The sequence below is a fragment of the Arachis hypogaea genome, chromosome 17, assembly GCF_003086295.3.
Source record: "Arachis hypogaea cultivar Tifrunner chromosome 17, arahy.Tifrunner.gnm2.J5K5, whole genome shotgun sequence".
NCBI lineage: Eukaryota > Viridiplantae > Streptophyta > Magnoliopsida > Fabales > Fabaceae > Arachis > Arachis hypogaea.
In genome coordinates this window covers 124,414,661-124,430,678 of record NC_092052.1, presented here as the reverse complement: position 1 = coordinate 124,430,678, position 16,018 = coordinate 124,414,661, and the positions used below count along the sequence as shown (strand labels likewise).

At 33.4% G+C, this 16,018-nt stretch overlaps 1 protein-coding gene and 1 non-coding gene across 2 annotated transcripts; both read left to right on the top strand.

Moving 5' to 3' along the window:
• The first annotated feature begins 347 nt into the window (after positions 1–347).
• On the top strand, positions 348–455 carry LOC112768818 (small nucleolar RNA R71). Its single transcript, XR_003186204.1, has one exon. It is a non-coding gene; the product is annotated as a small nucleolar RNA R71 (small nucleolar RNA).
• Positions 456–11,381: 10,926 nt separating this feature from the next.
• Positions 11,382–14,116, top strand: LOC112763847 (probable indole-3-pyruvate monooxygenase YUCCA11). The gene is made up of 5 exons (XM_072222026.1): positions 11,382–11,465; positions 11,998–12,624; positions 13,024–13,257; positions 13,517–13,642; positions 13,925–14,116. The coding sequence occupies exons 1-5, from the start codon at positions 11,382–11,384 to the stop codon at positions 14,114–14,116; spliced, it is 1,263 nt and encodes a 420-aa protein (XP_072078127.1).
• The last annotated feature ends 1,902 nt before the right edge of the window (positions 14,117–16,018 follow it).

Here is a 16,018-nt window from a genome sequence, read left to right as displayed (position 1 = left end):
TAAGCTTCTTCTTCAGAAGATGCCTCTTGAGTACTGTTGGATGCAGCTTGCATTCCATTCAGACTCTGAGAAATCATATTGACTTGCTGAGTCAATATTTTATTCTGAGCCAATATGGCATTCAGAGTATTAATTTCAAGAACTCCCTTCTTTTGAGGCGTCCCATTACTCACAGGATTCCTCTCAGAAGTGTACATAAACTGGTTGTTAGCAACCATGTCAATGAGTTCTTGAGCTTCTGCAGGCATTTTCTTTAGGTGAATGGATCCACCTGTAGAAGTATCCAATAACATCTTAGCTAATTCAGACATACCATCATAGAATATATCCAGGATGGTCCATTCTGAAAGCATGTCAGAAGGACACTTTTTGGTTAGTTCCTTGTATCTCTCCCAAGCTTCATAGAGGGATTCACCTTCTTTCTGTCTGAAGGTTTGAACATCCACTCTAAGATTACTTAGCTTTTGAGGAGGAAAGAACTTGGCTAAGAAAGCCTTGACCAGCTTATCCCAAGAGTTCAGGCTATCCTTAGATTGAGAATCCAACCATATTCTAGCTCTATCTCTTACAGCAAACGGGAAAAGCATGAGCCTGTAGACTTCAGGATCTACTCCATTAGTCTTAACAGTATCACAGATTTGCAAGAATTCATTTAAGAACTGAAAAGGATCTTCAGATGGAAGTCCATGAAACTTGCAGTTTTGTTGCATCATAGAAACTAATTGAGGTTTCAGCTCAAAATTGTTTGCTCCAATGGTAGGGATGGAGATGCTTCTTCCATGTAAATTAGAATTAGGTGCAATAAAGTCACCAAGCATCCTCCTTGCATTATTATTATTTTCCGCTGCCATATCCTCTTCTTGTTCGAAAATTCCTGTAAGGTTGTCTCTGGATTGTTGTATTTTAGCTTCTCTTAGTTTCCTTTTCAGAGTTCTTTCAGGTTCAGGATCTGCTTCAACAAGAATGTTCTTGTCCTTGCTCCTGCTCATATGAAAAAGAAGGGAACAGAAAATAATAATAGGGATCCTCTTTGCCCAGGTATAGAGGTTCCCCTGTGTGAGTAGAAGAAGAAAAGAATGTAGTGTAAAGAAGGGAAGAAGAGAAAATTCGAACACAGATGGAAGAGGGGGTTCGAATTTGGGTGAGATAAAGTGTTAGTAGATGAATAAATAAATAGAAGGAGATGAGAGAGAAAGAGGATTTTCAAAAATAAAATTTTGAAAAGGGGTTAGTGATTTTCGAAAATTAGGAATGAAATCAAATTAAAATTAAAAATTGAAACAATTAGTTAATTAAAAAGAATTTTTGAAAAAGAGGGAAGAGATTTTCGAAAATGAGAGAGAGAGAGAGAGAGATAGTTAGGTAGTTTTGAAAAAGATAAGAAACAAACAAAAAGTCAATTAGTTAGTTGAAACAAATTTTGAAATTCAATTTTGAAAAGATAAGAATGTTAAGAAAAGATATGATTTTGAAAAAGATAAGATAAAAAGATATTTTTGAAAAGATATGATTAAAATTAGTTTTGAAAAAGATTTGATTTTTAAAATCACAATTAATGACTTGATTCACAAGAAATCACAAGATATGATTCTAGAACTTAAAGTTTGAATCTTTCTTAACAAGCAAGTAACAAACTTGAAATTTTTGAATCAAAACATTAATTGTTGAAGATATTTTTCGAAAATATGATATAAAATTAAGGAAAAGATTTTTGAAAAATAATTTTAAAATTTTCAAAAATAAATAAGAAAAATGAAAAAGATTTGATTTTTGAAAAAGCTTTTGGAAAAGATAAGATTTTTAAATTGAAAATTTGATTTGACTCATTAGAAACAATTGAATTTTAAAATTTTTTGAAAAAGTCAACTCAAATTTTCGAATTTATGAGAAGAAAAAGGAAAAGATATTTTTTTTTTAATTTTTGAATTTTTAATGAAGAAAGAGAAAAACATGAAAAAGACTCAATGCATGAGAATTTTTAGATCAAAACAATGAATGCATGCAAGAACACTATGAATGTCAAGATGAACACCAAGAACACTTTGAAGATCATGATGAACATCAAGAACATATTTTTAAAAATTTTTATATGCAAAGAAAACATGCAAGACACCAAACTTAGAAATTTTTCATGTTTAGACACTATGAATGCAAAAATGCACATGAAAAACAAGAAAAGGCACAAAACAAGAAAACATCAAGATCAAACAAGAAGATTTACCAAGAACAACTTGAAGATCATGAAGAACACCATGAATGCATGATTTTTTCGAGAAATGCAAGATGAACATGCAATTGACACCAAACTTAAAATCTGACTCAAGACTCAAACAAGAAACACAAAATATTTTTGATTTTTATGATTTTCTAACTTTTTTGTATTTTTCAAAAATTGTTTGAAAAAGAAAAATAAGGATTTCAAATTTTTTTTAATGTGAATTCCAAGAATCTTGTGCTCTTTAGTCTAAAGCTCCAATCTGAGGGTTAGACATGGCTTAATGGCCAGTCAAGCTTTAGCATGTAAATCAGGTGGATCAGGAATAGCAGCAGGTGGATTAGCAACAACTGGCTTGCTCTTGATAATGTTGGGTTGGAAGCCCCAGTCCAAATAAATTTAGACATGGCTTTACAGCCAGCCAGGCTTCACATGCTTCATGAAACTCTAGAATTCATTCTTAAAAATTCTGAAGAACATAATAAAAAATTTTTTTGAAAAGAATTTTTATTTTATTTTTTTTTTCTATTTTTCGAAAATAAAGGAGAAATTTTTGAAGATTTTTGAAAAATTTTTAAAAATAAAATAAAAAGAAATTTACCTAATCTGAGCAGCAAGATGAACCGTCAGTTGTCCAAACTCAAACAATCCCCGGCAACGGCGCCAAAAACTTGATAATGCGAAATTGTTACTCTGAGGTTGTAAAATTTGTTCATTCTCTCCCTGGCAATGGCACCAACAACTGGTGCACAATACCATGGTCCAAACATAACTTCACAACTTCGCACAACTAACCAGCAAGTGCACTGGGTCGTCCAAGTAATAAAACCTTACGTGAGTAAGGGTCGATCCCACGGAGATTGTTGGTATGAAGCAAGCTATGGTCACCTTATAAATCTCAGTCAGGCGGATATCAAATAGTTATGAAGTTTTCGAATATTAATAATAAATAAATAGAAAATAAAGATAGAAATACTTATGTAATTCATTGGTGGGAATTTCAGATAAGCATATAGAGATGCATTCGTTCCTCTGAACCTCTGCTTTCCTGCTGTCTTCATCCAATCAATCCTACTCCTTTCCATGGCTAGCTTTATGTAAGGGGATCACCGTTGTCAATGGCTACTTTTCATCCTCTCTGTGAAAATGGTCCGATGCGCTGTCACTGCATGGCTAATCATCTGGAGGCATCACCGTTGTCAATGGCTGCATCCCATCCTCTCTTGTGAAAATGGTCCAATGCGCTGTCACTGCATGGCTAATCATTTGGAGGTTATCGATCATACTGGAATAGGATTTACTATCCTTTTGCGTCTGTCACTATGCCCAGCACTCGCGAGTTTGAAGTTCGTCACGGTCATTCAATCCCTAAATCCTACTCGGAATACCACAGACAAGGTTTAGACTTTCCGGATTCTCATGAATGCCGCCATCAATCTAGCTTATACCACGAAGATTCTGATTAAGAGATCCAAGAGATACTCATTCAATCTAAGGTAGAACGGAAGTGGTTGTCAGGCACGCGTTCATAGGGAATGATGATGATTGTCACGTTCATCTCATTCATGTTGAAGTGCGAATGAATATCTTAGAAGCGGAATAAGTTGAATTGAATAGAAAAACAGTAGTACTTTGCATTAATTCATGAGGAACAGCAGAGCTCCACACCTTAATCTATGGGGTGTAGAAACTCTACCGTTGAAAAATACATAAGTGAATATAGGGTAAGCATGGCCAAGTGGCCAGCCTCCCATGGAGGTCTAGAGATCTAAAAATGATCAAAAGATACTAATACAATAGTAAAAAGTCCTATTTATACTAAACTAGTTACTAGGGTTTACAGAAGTAAGTAATTGATGCATAAATCCACTTCCGGGGCCCACTTGGTGTGTGCTTGGGCTGAGCTTGAATGTTACACGTGCAGAGGCTCTTTCTGGAGTTGAACGCCAGGTTGTAACGTGTTTCTGGCGTTCAACTCTGGTTCGTGACGTGTTTCTGGCGTTTAACTCCAGACTGCAGCGTAGAACTGGCGTTCAACGCCCTTTTACATCGTCTAAACTCAGCTAAAGTATGGACTATTATATATTGCTGGAAAGCCCTGGATGTCTAATTTCCAACGCAATTAGAAGCGCGCCATTTTGAGTTTTGTAGCTCCCGAAAATTCACTTTGAGTGCAGGGAGGTCAGAATCCAACAACATCAGCAGTCCTTCTTCTACCTCTGAATCTGATTTTTGCTCAAGTCCCTCAATTTCAGTCAGAAAATACCTGAAATCATAGAAAAACACACAAACTCATAGTAAAGTCCAGAAATGTGAATTTAACATAAAAACTAATGAAAACATCCCTAAAAGTAACTAGATCCTACTAAAAACATACTAAAAACAATGCCAAAAAGCGTATAAATTATCCGCTCATCACAAAGCTTCACATTAAGTCCTTCTGAAGTCAAAAAATAGCTTTCACAATTATAAGAATTAAGCATCCTATTGACATTAAGAGGTTTCATTTTTTCATTATACACCTTAAAATCGACATGTAACTGTTCCACATAAAGGCTCGAATCTGCTTTTATCTCTTCATATATTCCTTCATCAATCCAAAGAAGAATACTCTGATGCACGGTCAAAGGTACAGCTCCAACACCATGAATCCAATCTTGTCCAAGCAATGCATTATAGCTAGCCTTCGAAGACACCACCACAAAAACAGTATTTCGACATGAAGATCCCACTTGCACTTGAAGAGTAACTAACCCTTTTGCAGGGGTTGATACACCGCTATAATCGGTCACTGAAATATTATTAGGGATCAAATCATCAAAATACTTCCCTACCTTAGTTAGCGTTCGTTCTGGCAACAAACTAATTGCTGCTCCTCCATCGACCAAAATTTTGTTAACACAAATACCACTCATATAAGCAGTAACATGCAATAGTTGAAGATGTGACTTTTGCTTTTCTGTCGGCCTTTAAAAATATCCTAATTCACCTTCTGAATGAATAAAATCAAAAGCTTCTTCATCTTCCACATCATAATCCTCATTCGAATTTCCTTCGTATTCCCCTAAGTATTCAGTTTGTATCATCAAAATAGTGCTTACTATTTCCTCATCACCTTCCTCGAAATATTCTTTACCCAATTCAACATCTTTTTCTTTATCATCAATTGGTGCTACAACAACAGCTTTGCCCTTTTTAAATTTAGCTAGTGAGGGAATCCCTTTAGGAACGGGTTTCCTATTAGACGGGAAGACTATTCAAGAATGAAAAAAAGGTGTTTCTCCCTTGTCTTTAGAATTTGATGATTCCTTCTGCACTATTTGTCATCCATTCCTTCCACCTCAATTTCCTCTAGCTCTTCCTCAAGGATATGGATAATGGCCTCGATTGAAACCTCGATGACCTCTCTGAGGGTTACCCTATATTGTGCATCTCAATTACAAAACTCCTGACAATTTCGTATCTATTGCACACCCACAGCTTGTGAATGACTCATTGAAGAAGAAAAATTCCTCTAAGAGACATCAGAACTTTGTCCCTCTTGTCTTCGAGGAGGTTGCCTTTGACGAATTTGTTCTTCTTTATGGGCTAACGCTTTTTTCATTTTTTCTTTCTCAAAGATAGATGCAGCATCAACATCGAACACAACATTACACCGAGAGCACAAAGACACATATCGATCTTTCAATTTCTGCTGCATCAGAAATTCTAACAATCCTTCACCAACACCCGGATACACTGGTCGAACATTATCTTCAAAATTCCCTAGAACAGTATCAAATTCATAAGAAAAACCAAACATGTTGATCCCTAAGAAAGGCTCTGAAAAATTTGCACCAACATCAAAAGGATCAGAGTCAACCTTCATATCTTTTTCACCATCATCGAACTTTAATCTCCCTTCCATAATTGTTTCTTGAATCAAGTCTCTGAAACGAACACATTTATTAGTCGAATGGCTAATTGCTTGATAAAAGTTACAATAGGTTTCTCCTTTAAATCTTTTATTGAAAGCAATGTCTTGCCTTCTGGCAAGATTAATTGTTTATCTTTAAGAAACACATCAAATATTTGATATGATTTTGAAATATCGAAGCTATAATTCTTTCCACTCTTATGTTTGTATCATTAGATCTATCAACATTCGTGATTTTCTTAAGCAGAGAGTATACATAAGGTGGACCATTCTTTAATTCAACCAAATCAACTTCAGAAAATTCAAAATCAAATTCTTCACTTGAGGATTTTATTTCGACATATGAAACCTTTTCTTTTCGAGAAAAAGATTTATTTTTCAACCTTTTCTCATTTTTAAATCTTTCTGTATCCTTTCGAAGAATTTCTATTTGACGAACACTTTCAACTAAATGAGCTAAGTTAAGTATATCAACATTAAGCAACTTTTGACGTATGTAAAATCTTAAATACATGGTCGCTATTTTCACTACTTCACTTTCAGGACAAGACACATAACATCGACTTCGAGCATTTTTAAAACAAATCACGAAGTCATCTATTGATTCACCATCTTCTCGTTTCAAAGCCACTAAATCAGTAACTGTCACATTCAATTCACCTCTAAAAAATTGAGAATGAAAAGCATTCTCTAATTATGCCCAAGTTAAAATCAAATTAGGCATGAGGTTAGAAAACTAAGTAAATGCATTCTTCGTTAAAGAAGAAGGAAAAATTTTCATCTTCAAGTTCTCATCATTTGCTAAATTTCCCAATTCAATAATAGATCGAACAATATGCTCAGTAGTCGATTCACCAACTTCACCCACAAACTTTGTTATTATTTTAGGGTTTTTCACACCTCTTGGTACCTCTGCCGCTTGCACAACAGCAGGAAAAGCAGAAACAAAGTATGGTCGATTCATGAAACCCACATTGAATCCGACTCTATTAAGCACATCCTCAACAATTCTAGTAACTTGGTATCTCTCACCACGTTGATTAGCTCGCATTTGAGCCAAAACGTCATCCGTGTTTTGATCTCGTCAAATCACTCGAAGAATATCTTCTTCAAAATGCATATCACCATCCCTATTGTTAGGCATTTTCATCAGATCCTCTCAGTTCATTTGCATATTTTATTGATCACCTTCATCATAATCAATGATTCGAGCAATCCGCTCAACTTGTCTAGCAAGACGCTCAAATTTTTACTCATGATCAGCCATCATTGGGTTCAATATAGTTGTCATTTGCTGGGTCAATAAATTGACCAAATCATGATAACTTTCATCGATATGCTGTCGAAAAGCAGCCATCGAACCAGGACCATTCGATGTGGAAGCCACTTGATAATCACGAGAAAACTCAATATGTAATGAAAAAAATGAATTGCTAATTGACATAATTCCAAATCTAATTGGAGGAACATAACCACCCATTGGTGAATTATAACCTGGAGGTAGGCCATAAGGAGGCCAACCAACGGTTACTGGTGGTTGTGCTTGCGTCAAAGCAATTTGTGGGCGTGAATTTCACCAGTTATTCCCAACTGGAGGATTAGTAACTGTTGCATTCTCCACTAATGTACCACTTTTAGAACGTGACGTCATCTCCACTGACGTTTGTGCAACTATAACAACATTATTATTTGCAGATGATTTAGTATTAGAAATTTCGTCTATCATATGTATAATTCTACCACTTCTAAGTTGCATGCACTAGATCATGACAAAATTTTTTTGACACACTTAACTTTTAAAACTATCCCACTGAGTGCGCCAATTTGTTTTTATAGATTTTAGCAAATTTGGGTGGTTTGATATCTAGGATCTGAGAGCAAAACCTACTCCTCTTGTGAGTACCAGTTCTTGAAAGTGCATAAAAGATTCTTTTAAATCAGCTAAAATAACAAAGAAAAATCTGAAAAAAAAAAAGGATAACTTTGGAAATAAAACAACTGGAAAGGAAAGAAATAGCATTTAATTTAAAGAAAGCAATAAACTGCCTTCGATAAAATCGAAGGACTTTGAAATCAAATACAAAGTACGAAAACTCTAAAAGGAATAAAAAGAACAACTTTGTTGAAAAGATAAATTTGTAAGAAGATAAAGATTACAAGAAATTAAAATAAATGTAAAAGACATGAAAGAAACCCTAGAGAAAAGGAAGCTCTTAACAAACTCAGAAATTCGGTGGGAATATAAGAGTGCGAGAATATTTTTTGAAATGAGATTTCAATCCTTATTCTTTTCAATCTTCATATATTTATAGGACTTTTCGACTAATCAAATTCAAATATATTTCACACGTGTATTAATCTTTAAGTAACTGTTTTCACGCTTTGTATGCTGTGAATAACTGCCATCAATTATCTTCACTCAATAATCTTCTTCGATAAGATTTGTCGATCAACCTTATCTCTCTCCTCGATACATCTCCTTCGACGAGTACTATGTCCTTCGAAAAGTACTTGTCGGGCCTTGACTTTGATATCTCAAAATTTATTTTATTTTTGACCAACGGGTAGTTTTAATTATAACATTTTACTGTTTTCTTTTTAACTTACTGCCTCATCGATCTTCATTTAATTAGTAAAAAATAAATTAGTTATTAATGTTACCTAATTTTCTAAATGAATACTTGTTTGTTTGTAACAAGTAACAACATAGGAGTAGTATTAAAAATGGACAATTATTTGGGATAGAAGAACCGAATATTGACTCTTAACTTATAAGAAATCTATTGAATATTTTATACATTTTAAAATTCATATATATGGAAATTAGAAACCATTGAAAATTTTTAATCTAAAATAATATTTTATACAAAAAGATATAGAAAGTAAATATTCTTTTTGAATTCCCAAATAATTAAAGGATGATGTTAGTTTGAACACATTAATTTATATTCTGCAAAATTCATTGAATTGAGTTTTAATTTTGAATAAGACTATAGGTTATTTCTGTAACAAAACTCTATTTCATTCATGAATAAAGAACAATTGAATATTACATAAATTAACAAAACCATATGAAATAAAATATGACGAGTCTCAAATCAATGTATGCAAAAATGAATCAGCGTCTTATTATTACTCCTTCAAGAATTCATCATAGTATTCTCAACTGGAAATCAGCGTCTTATTATTCCTCCTTCAAGAATTCATCATAGTATTCTCAAAGTTTCCAGTTTATCTGGAAATGAACGTGTTAAGTGTCCTCAGTTTAATAATTAAAAAAATTATAAAGTAGGAAAAAAAAAAGAAACATTTTCCTTTAAGATGAATGGCAATAATTTTTTTAAGAGTAAATAACCATCTTTTACCACAAAAGATTCGAATATTGACAAAAACTAACTATAAAAAAATAAAATTAAAGTTGTATCCATAAAAAATGAATTATGTTCGACAAAAATAACTAATTATTAATTTTTTATTATTTCTATTAAAAAAATTAATCAAAATACCCATGCATAATACCCATATCTCTTCTATTATCTTTAACTTTTCAAATTCTTCAACTCAACTCTCTGTTTAACAGCAAAATCACAAAGAGAGTGAGACAAAAGAGATAAACTAAATACAACTATGCTAACAACTATTGATTTTCTTCTTGCAATCTTCTTCAATAGTTTGCCACCAAAAGACTGCTTCGCACACAAACATGGGAATCACGGAAAATAAAGCAAGAAGAAACAATCAAATAAGGGGCAAACAAAACAAAAGTTCAATAAAAATCTATAAACTCAAATAATAACATTTTTTTGTTCAATTTAGAGAATTTATATAGAAAATGAAATGAGTGATAGCTCTTATTCAATTTCTCTAACAACTATAATAACCTTTTAATTTCTCTGACAACAGATCCACTGCTGCAACAAGAATACGCCGGGAATATACTGGAGTTAGGGTTAGAGCATCTTTCTTCCGTCGCCGCCTCCGGCAGAACCGCCTCAATGACGGAAGCAACGCTTCTCCTCCTTCTCCTGAGCTTAACGATTGCTGAAGACAACAACGTTGATAATTTTTGCTCTCTGTTACTACCCCTGGCTTTGTTTATCTTCCTTCAGTAGTTTATCTCCTTTTGTCTCATTCTGTCTCGGTTTATTGATGAGTTGTATTGACTGTGATATTGATAGTGATGGTGGTGATGATGGTGGTATTCAAAATTTGAGAAAAAAAGGTAGTGATTTTGTTGGTAACAGAGACTTGAGTTGAAAAATTTAAAAAGTTGAAGATAATGGAAGAGAATGGGATAATTTGGGCATTGTAATTAAATTTTTAATAGAAATAATAAAAAATTAATAATTAATTATTTTTGTCGAACATAACTCATTTTTTATGGGTATAACTTTAATTTTATTCTTTTATGGTTAATTTTGTTAGCGTTTAAATCTTTTGTAATAAGAAATTATTATTTATTTATTTTAAATAAATTTAAATATTTTTATAAATATTAAATAGAGTAAATTAAAATACATACATTAAAAAATGATATTGACATTCTCAAATTTTATATTAATTATCACTCCTCTTTAGTCAGTCCAAGGAACAATCAACGCTTTTCCATCCTTTAGCAAGTACGAAGGAGGGGAAAAAAGGTGTTTGAGAGGGAATAAACAAATAGCTAAGTGTTTCAGATAGAAATAGGGGTGTCAAAATTCTCCGAAACACGGGGATCCCTATGGGGACTGCTCTGAATGGGAACCTGAAGGTGGAGATTTTTTTCGTGGAGATGGGGATGGGGACTAAAATCCCCCCGAAACACGCACGGGGACCCGAGCGGGGATCCCCACCTCGCCCCCGATAATTCCCCAAATTCTTGAGTTTATTTAAATACCCTGAATTTATTCCCAATATAAAGACTTTTTAGGGATTTCACCTATTGAAAACCCTAACCCTACCTTATTTAATGTCTTCCATTCTCTCCTACTACTCCACTTAGCGCCGTTTCGAAGCCCCAACTCTCCAGAAAAGTTCAAAACTCCCAATCCCCCATAGTTGTGTCGACAGTCACAGCCATAGCAGCATACCCTTTCGCCAGTCACTACCGGCCACTCTTCTTGTTCAGTGCTTATCCCCTTATGGGCTATGATTTGTTATGTTGTATTTCTTGACTTATAATCTTGGATAAGATATGTTTGTAATAATGTTTTGTAGTTTTTTTTTATTTTTTACTATAATTTTCATATAAATGTTCAACATAAAGAGATGGGGAATGTGGACCCGCGAAGAACACAGAAAACGAGGGAAATGGGGATCAATTTTGGGGGGGCAAAAACAGGGAGCAAGGAGGTATCCCCTGCCCCCGCCCCCACCCCGCCCCATTAACATCCCTAGATAGAAATGTTGCATGGTAAAGTAAAAAAATTAATTTTTTATTAATAATAACTATAACATGTATAACCTTAAAACACATGTTAATTAAATCATCTTCTTAAATGATATATTACTCCTATTGTATAATATGTTATGTATAAAAATTAAAAAATATTATATATATATATATATATATATATATTTTAAATATAATGTTTCATATATTTTAAATATATATTTTATATTTTAGTTTTAATTTGATAACTGATTTTTAATTTTAGACGGTAAGAATAAATTTGGCTTGAAAATTACTTGACTAACCAATTAGACTATCTTCAAAACATATGCATTGCCCCATAATTACAACAAAACAAACAAAAAACTATAAAAAGATCATCACAATTCATGCACGTTTTCAATAATAACAGAACTTTATAAAACTATAAAAACACCAAGACTAAATTGATTATTCATTAGTCACCAAAAAAAAATTGATTATTAACTATAACAATCAAGCATGCAGATTATTGAAGTACCTGTTGTGATTGTAGGTGCAGGACCAGCTGGAATAGCAACCGCAGGGTGCCTCAACAAACTCAGAATCTCTAACATTGTTCTTGAAAGAGATGATTGCCCTGTTTCTCTTTGGAGGAAAAGAGCCTATGATCGTTTGAAACTACACTTAGGAAAAGACTTTTGTAGCCTTCCACATTATCCTTTTCCTTCTGACTTTCCCAATTTTGTCCCTAGGGTTGATTTCTTGCGCTACATTGACTCTTACATCGCGCATTTCAACATTGCCATCAACTACAACTGCTCTGTTGACTCTGCTTTAATTGACCAAAGCAATGGAAAGTGGAGGCTCCTTGTTACCAACAACTCTTCCGGTGCCGACGAGATCTATGAAGCGGAGTTTTTGGTGGTTGCGAGTGGAGAGAATAGTGAAGAGTACATCCCAAACATTAAAGGACTTGAGAGCTATCAAGGAGAGTCCATGCATTGTAGCAAGTATTTGAATGGGAGAGAAATGTACAAGAAGAATGTTTTGGTTGTTGGATGTGGCAATTCTGGCATGGAAATTGCTTATGATCTTTCAACTTGGGGTGCATATACCTCTATTGTCGTCAGAAGTCAGGTAAATTATTTTTCTATCTAGATATGTAACTATTTATATGTCTGTATCTTTGAAAAAGATGGTTTTATAATTTTTGAAATTAGAGTGTTAATAAATCAACTTAAAATATATATGAGCTATTTAATTATGTGAAGAGAAAGTTTATCTAGCCAGCACTTAATTAGTAAAAAAAAAGTGAATAATTTTATATAATTAGATATAATCTCACACTATTAAAAACAATAATGATAACTAATTAATTGCTACAAATCACAAAATTGGCTGGCCCTAACATTTCTCTTATGTAAATTCTTGTGCTTGCAATCAAATTGCATGCATTGCATCTGTTCTAATATATGAACCCTATAGAGTTCAAAATAACCAACAAAATTTAATAGTGGGTGTATGCTATTCATTCAGGTGCATTATTTTACTAAGGAAATGGTGTATGCGGGTATGTTGATGCTGAAACACTTCATGGTGGATAAAGTGGACAAGATGATGGTTCTTATGAGCAAATTGAAGTATGGGAATATGTTTAAGTATGGTTTGACGAGGCCAAAGGAGGGACCTTTTGCACTCAAAATAAAAGGTGGTACTACTCCTACCATTGATGTTGGTTGTATAGAAAAGATTAAGAAGGGAAAAGTGAAGGTAATAAATACATATATACTTGTTTAATGCTAGATAATCAATTTTTTAAGATCAGTCGATTTTTTAAAATTATTTTATTTATCTAAAATTTTAGATTTTAAATTATAAATCTAAACATTAAAGTCGGTTAATGTTGTTTAAGTAAAAGTTAATTTTTTATACTTTTTTAGTTAATTAATTATAATTTGTAAATTGATTTCTTAATTAACAATGGGTTCTATCCGATCAATTAGTTATCCTTGTCTTAAATTAAATTTAGGTTTATCCTGGTATTTCAAGTATCAAGGAAGGAAAGGTAGTTAAATTTGTTGATGGACAACATGCTCATTTCGATGCAATCATCTTTGCTACTGGATACAAAACCAATGTGCTGAAGTGGCTTAAGGTGCGTATATTTATATTTTTATTTCGGAAATAATATAGTATTTCCTAAAGAAACAAATCTATTCAATGGATAGTGGGTATAGTAGTCTCAAATTCAATTTTAAATTATAAAAATATTTTATAACAAAAAAGAATAAACAAAACCAACTAGAACTTGTCTTATTTAATATAGATTAATAATAAATTTTGACTTTTTTTTTGTCTTTGTAGTGTTACCGTTTAGATTAATGTACTTAATAAATATGTTTCTGTAATTAATTGTGTTACATTTTTGGCCGTTCAGGATTACAAGAATCTATTCAATGAGAATGGAATGCCAAAACCAAGTTACCCAAATCATTGGAAAGGAGAACATGGAATTTACAGTGCTGGATTTTCGAAAAGAGGATTAGAAGGCATCTCATTTGATGCGAAGAAAATAGCAAATGATATCAACTTCACTTTGACTTCAAGGGTCAATCAAATTACATCTTAGTGCTATTTTACCGTGATACATGCAATTAAGCTGATCGATTTATTGAAATAAGATGAAAACTTTTGCAGTCGATTTTACGTAAAGTTAATAGCTGAGAACAATTAAATGACTTAATTGATTTAACTAAATTTTTAGTTAACTTAATTGATTTAACTAAATTTTTATCTAACACCTCTCAATTATCAATTTTACGTAAAGTTGATTGTACTTGAATTTTCACCTTAAAATAATTGTATGGTGCGGCTGACCCAACATGAGTCTTTTTATTAATAGCAATGTATAATCACACTTTCTATATTAATATGAAATACAATTCACTCTCTTTTCTCTTTGTATCATCCTTTCTTTGTCTTTCTTAGCACATAAGAAACTGGGCATTACTAAGCTCAGTTCATGATTCTTCATTACTTTTTCGATTAAGTTCACATGGTATCAAAGCCTTTTAATCATCCATGGCTATCACACTTCCTTCTATCAGTTTCAAAAATTATTTGGCTCTAATCTTAAATAAACTCGATGACAAAAACTTTGTAACTTAGCAATAACATGCTTATTTGCTATCAAAGGTCAGAACCTTGAAGATCATATACAAGAAAATAAAATACTTCCCCAATTAGATTCTAATGCAGCCAAAGCAAGCTACCCTACTAATACAGCTTAGCCTTTATCCTTATAGCTATATCTCTCAATACAAACTGACAATGCAATAAAATTCTTGTCACACATTTTTAAGTATATTTTTATAGTAAAATAGTATTAATCATAGACTTTTAATTTCTGCCTTCATACATACCAACAACAAAGTGTGATTGAGAGAAAATACAGGCACATTATTGTTAAAATTGATTTTACTCTTTTTGCCATAGTCAAACTTCCTAAAATCTTTTAGGAAGATGCTTTTTTAACAGCTGCCTATTTGATAAATCGTCATCCTTCTAAGAGTTTTGTTCCGGCCCGGCCCACTAGCGAGTCGGGTCCGGGTGCAGACTTCCTAGTCGAGGTAGTTGGTGACGCACCCGAGAATACGAGCACACGGTGGAAGCTTCATGTTGACAGAGCCTCCAACCAAGCGTTCGGAGGGGCAGGGATAATTGATGAGCGGATATTTTATACGCTTTTTAGCGTTATTTTTATATAGTTTTCATTATGTTTTGTTTAAGTTTTATTATATTTTTATAGGTTTTAGTGCAAAATTCATATTTTTGGATTCTACTTTGAGTTTGTGTGTTTTATGGTGATTTCAGGTATTTTCTGGCCAGGGACGGATTGGTGCACGAAATTGTGATCTCAAAGGCGCCAACAACTTGGTACGCACAATCGTAATCTCAATTCTTCTTCACAACTTCGCACAACTAACCAGCAAATGCACTAGGTCGTCCAAGTAATAAACATTACGTGAGTAAGGGTCGATCCCACAGAGATTGTCGGCTTGAAGCAAGCTATGGTCATCCTTGTAAATCTCAGTCAGGCAGATTTCAAATGGTTATGAAGTTTTGATAATTAAAATATAAATAAAATATAAAATAAAATAGAAATACTTATGTAATTCATTGGTGAGAATTTCAGATAAGCGTATGGAGATGCTTTGCTCCTTCTGAATCTCTGCTTTCCGACTGTCTTCATTCAATCATTCATACTCCTTTTCATGGCAAGCTGTATGTTGGGGGATCACCGTTGTCAATGGCTACCGTCCGTCCTCTCAGTGAAAATGGTCCAAATGCACTGTCACCGCACGGCTAATCATCTGTTGGTTCTCGATCATGTTGGAATAGGATCCATTGATCCTTTTGCATCTGTCACTACGCCCAACACTCGCGAGTTTGAAGCTCGTCATAGTCATCCCTTCCCAGATCCTACTCGGAATACCACAGACAAGGTTTAGACTTTCTGGATCTCAGGAAT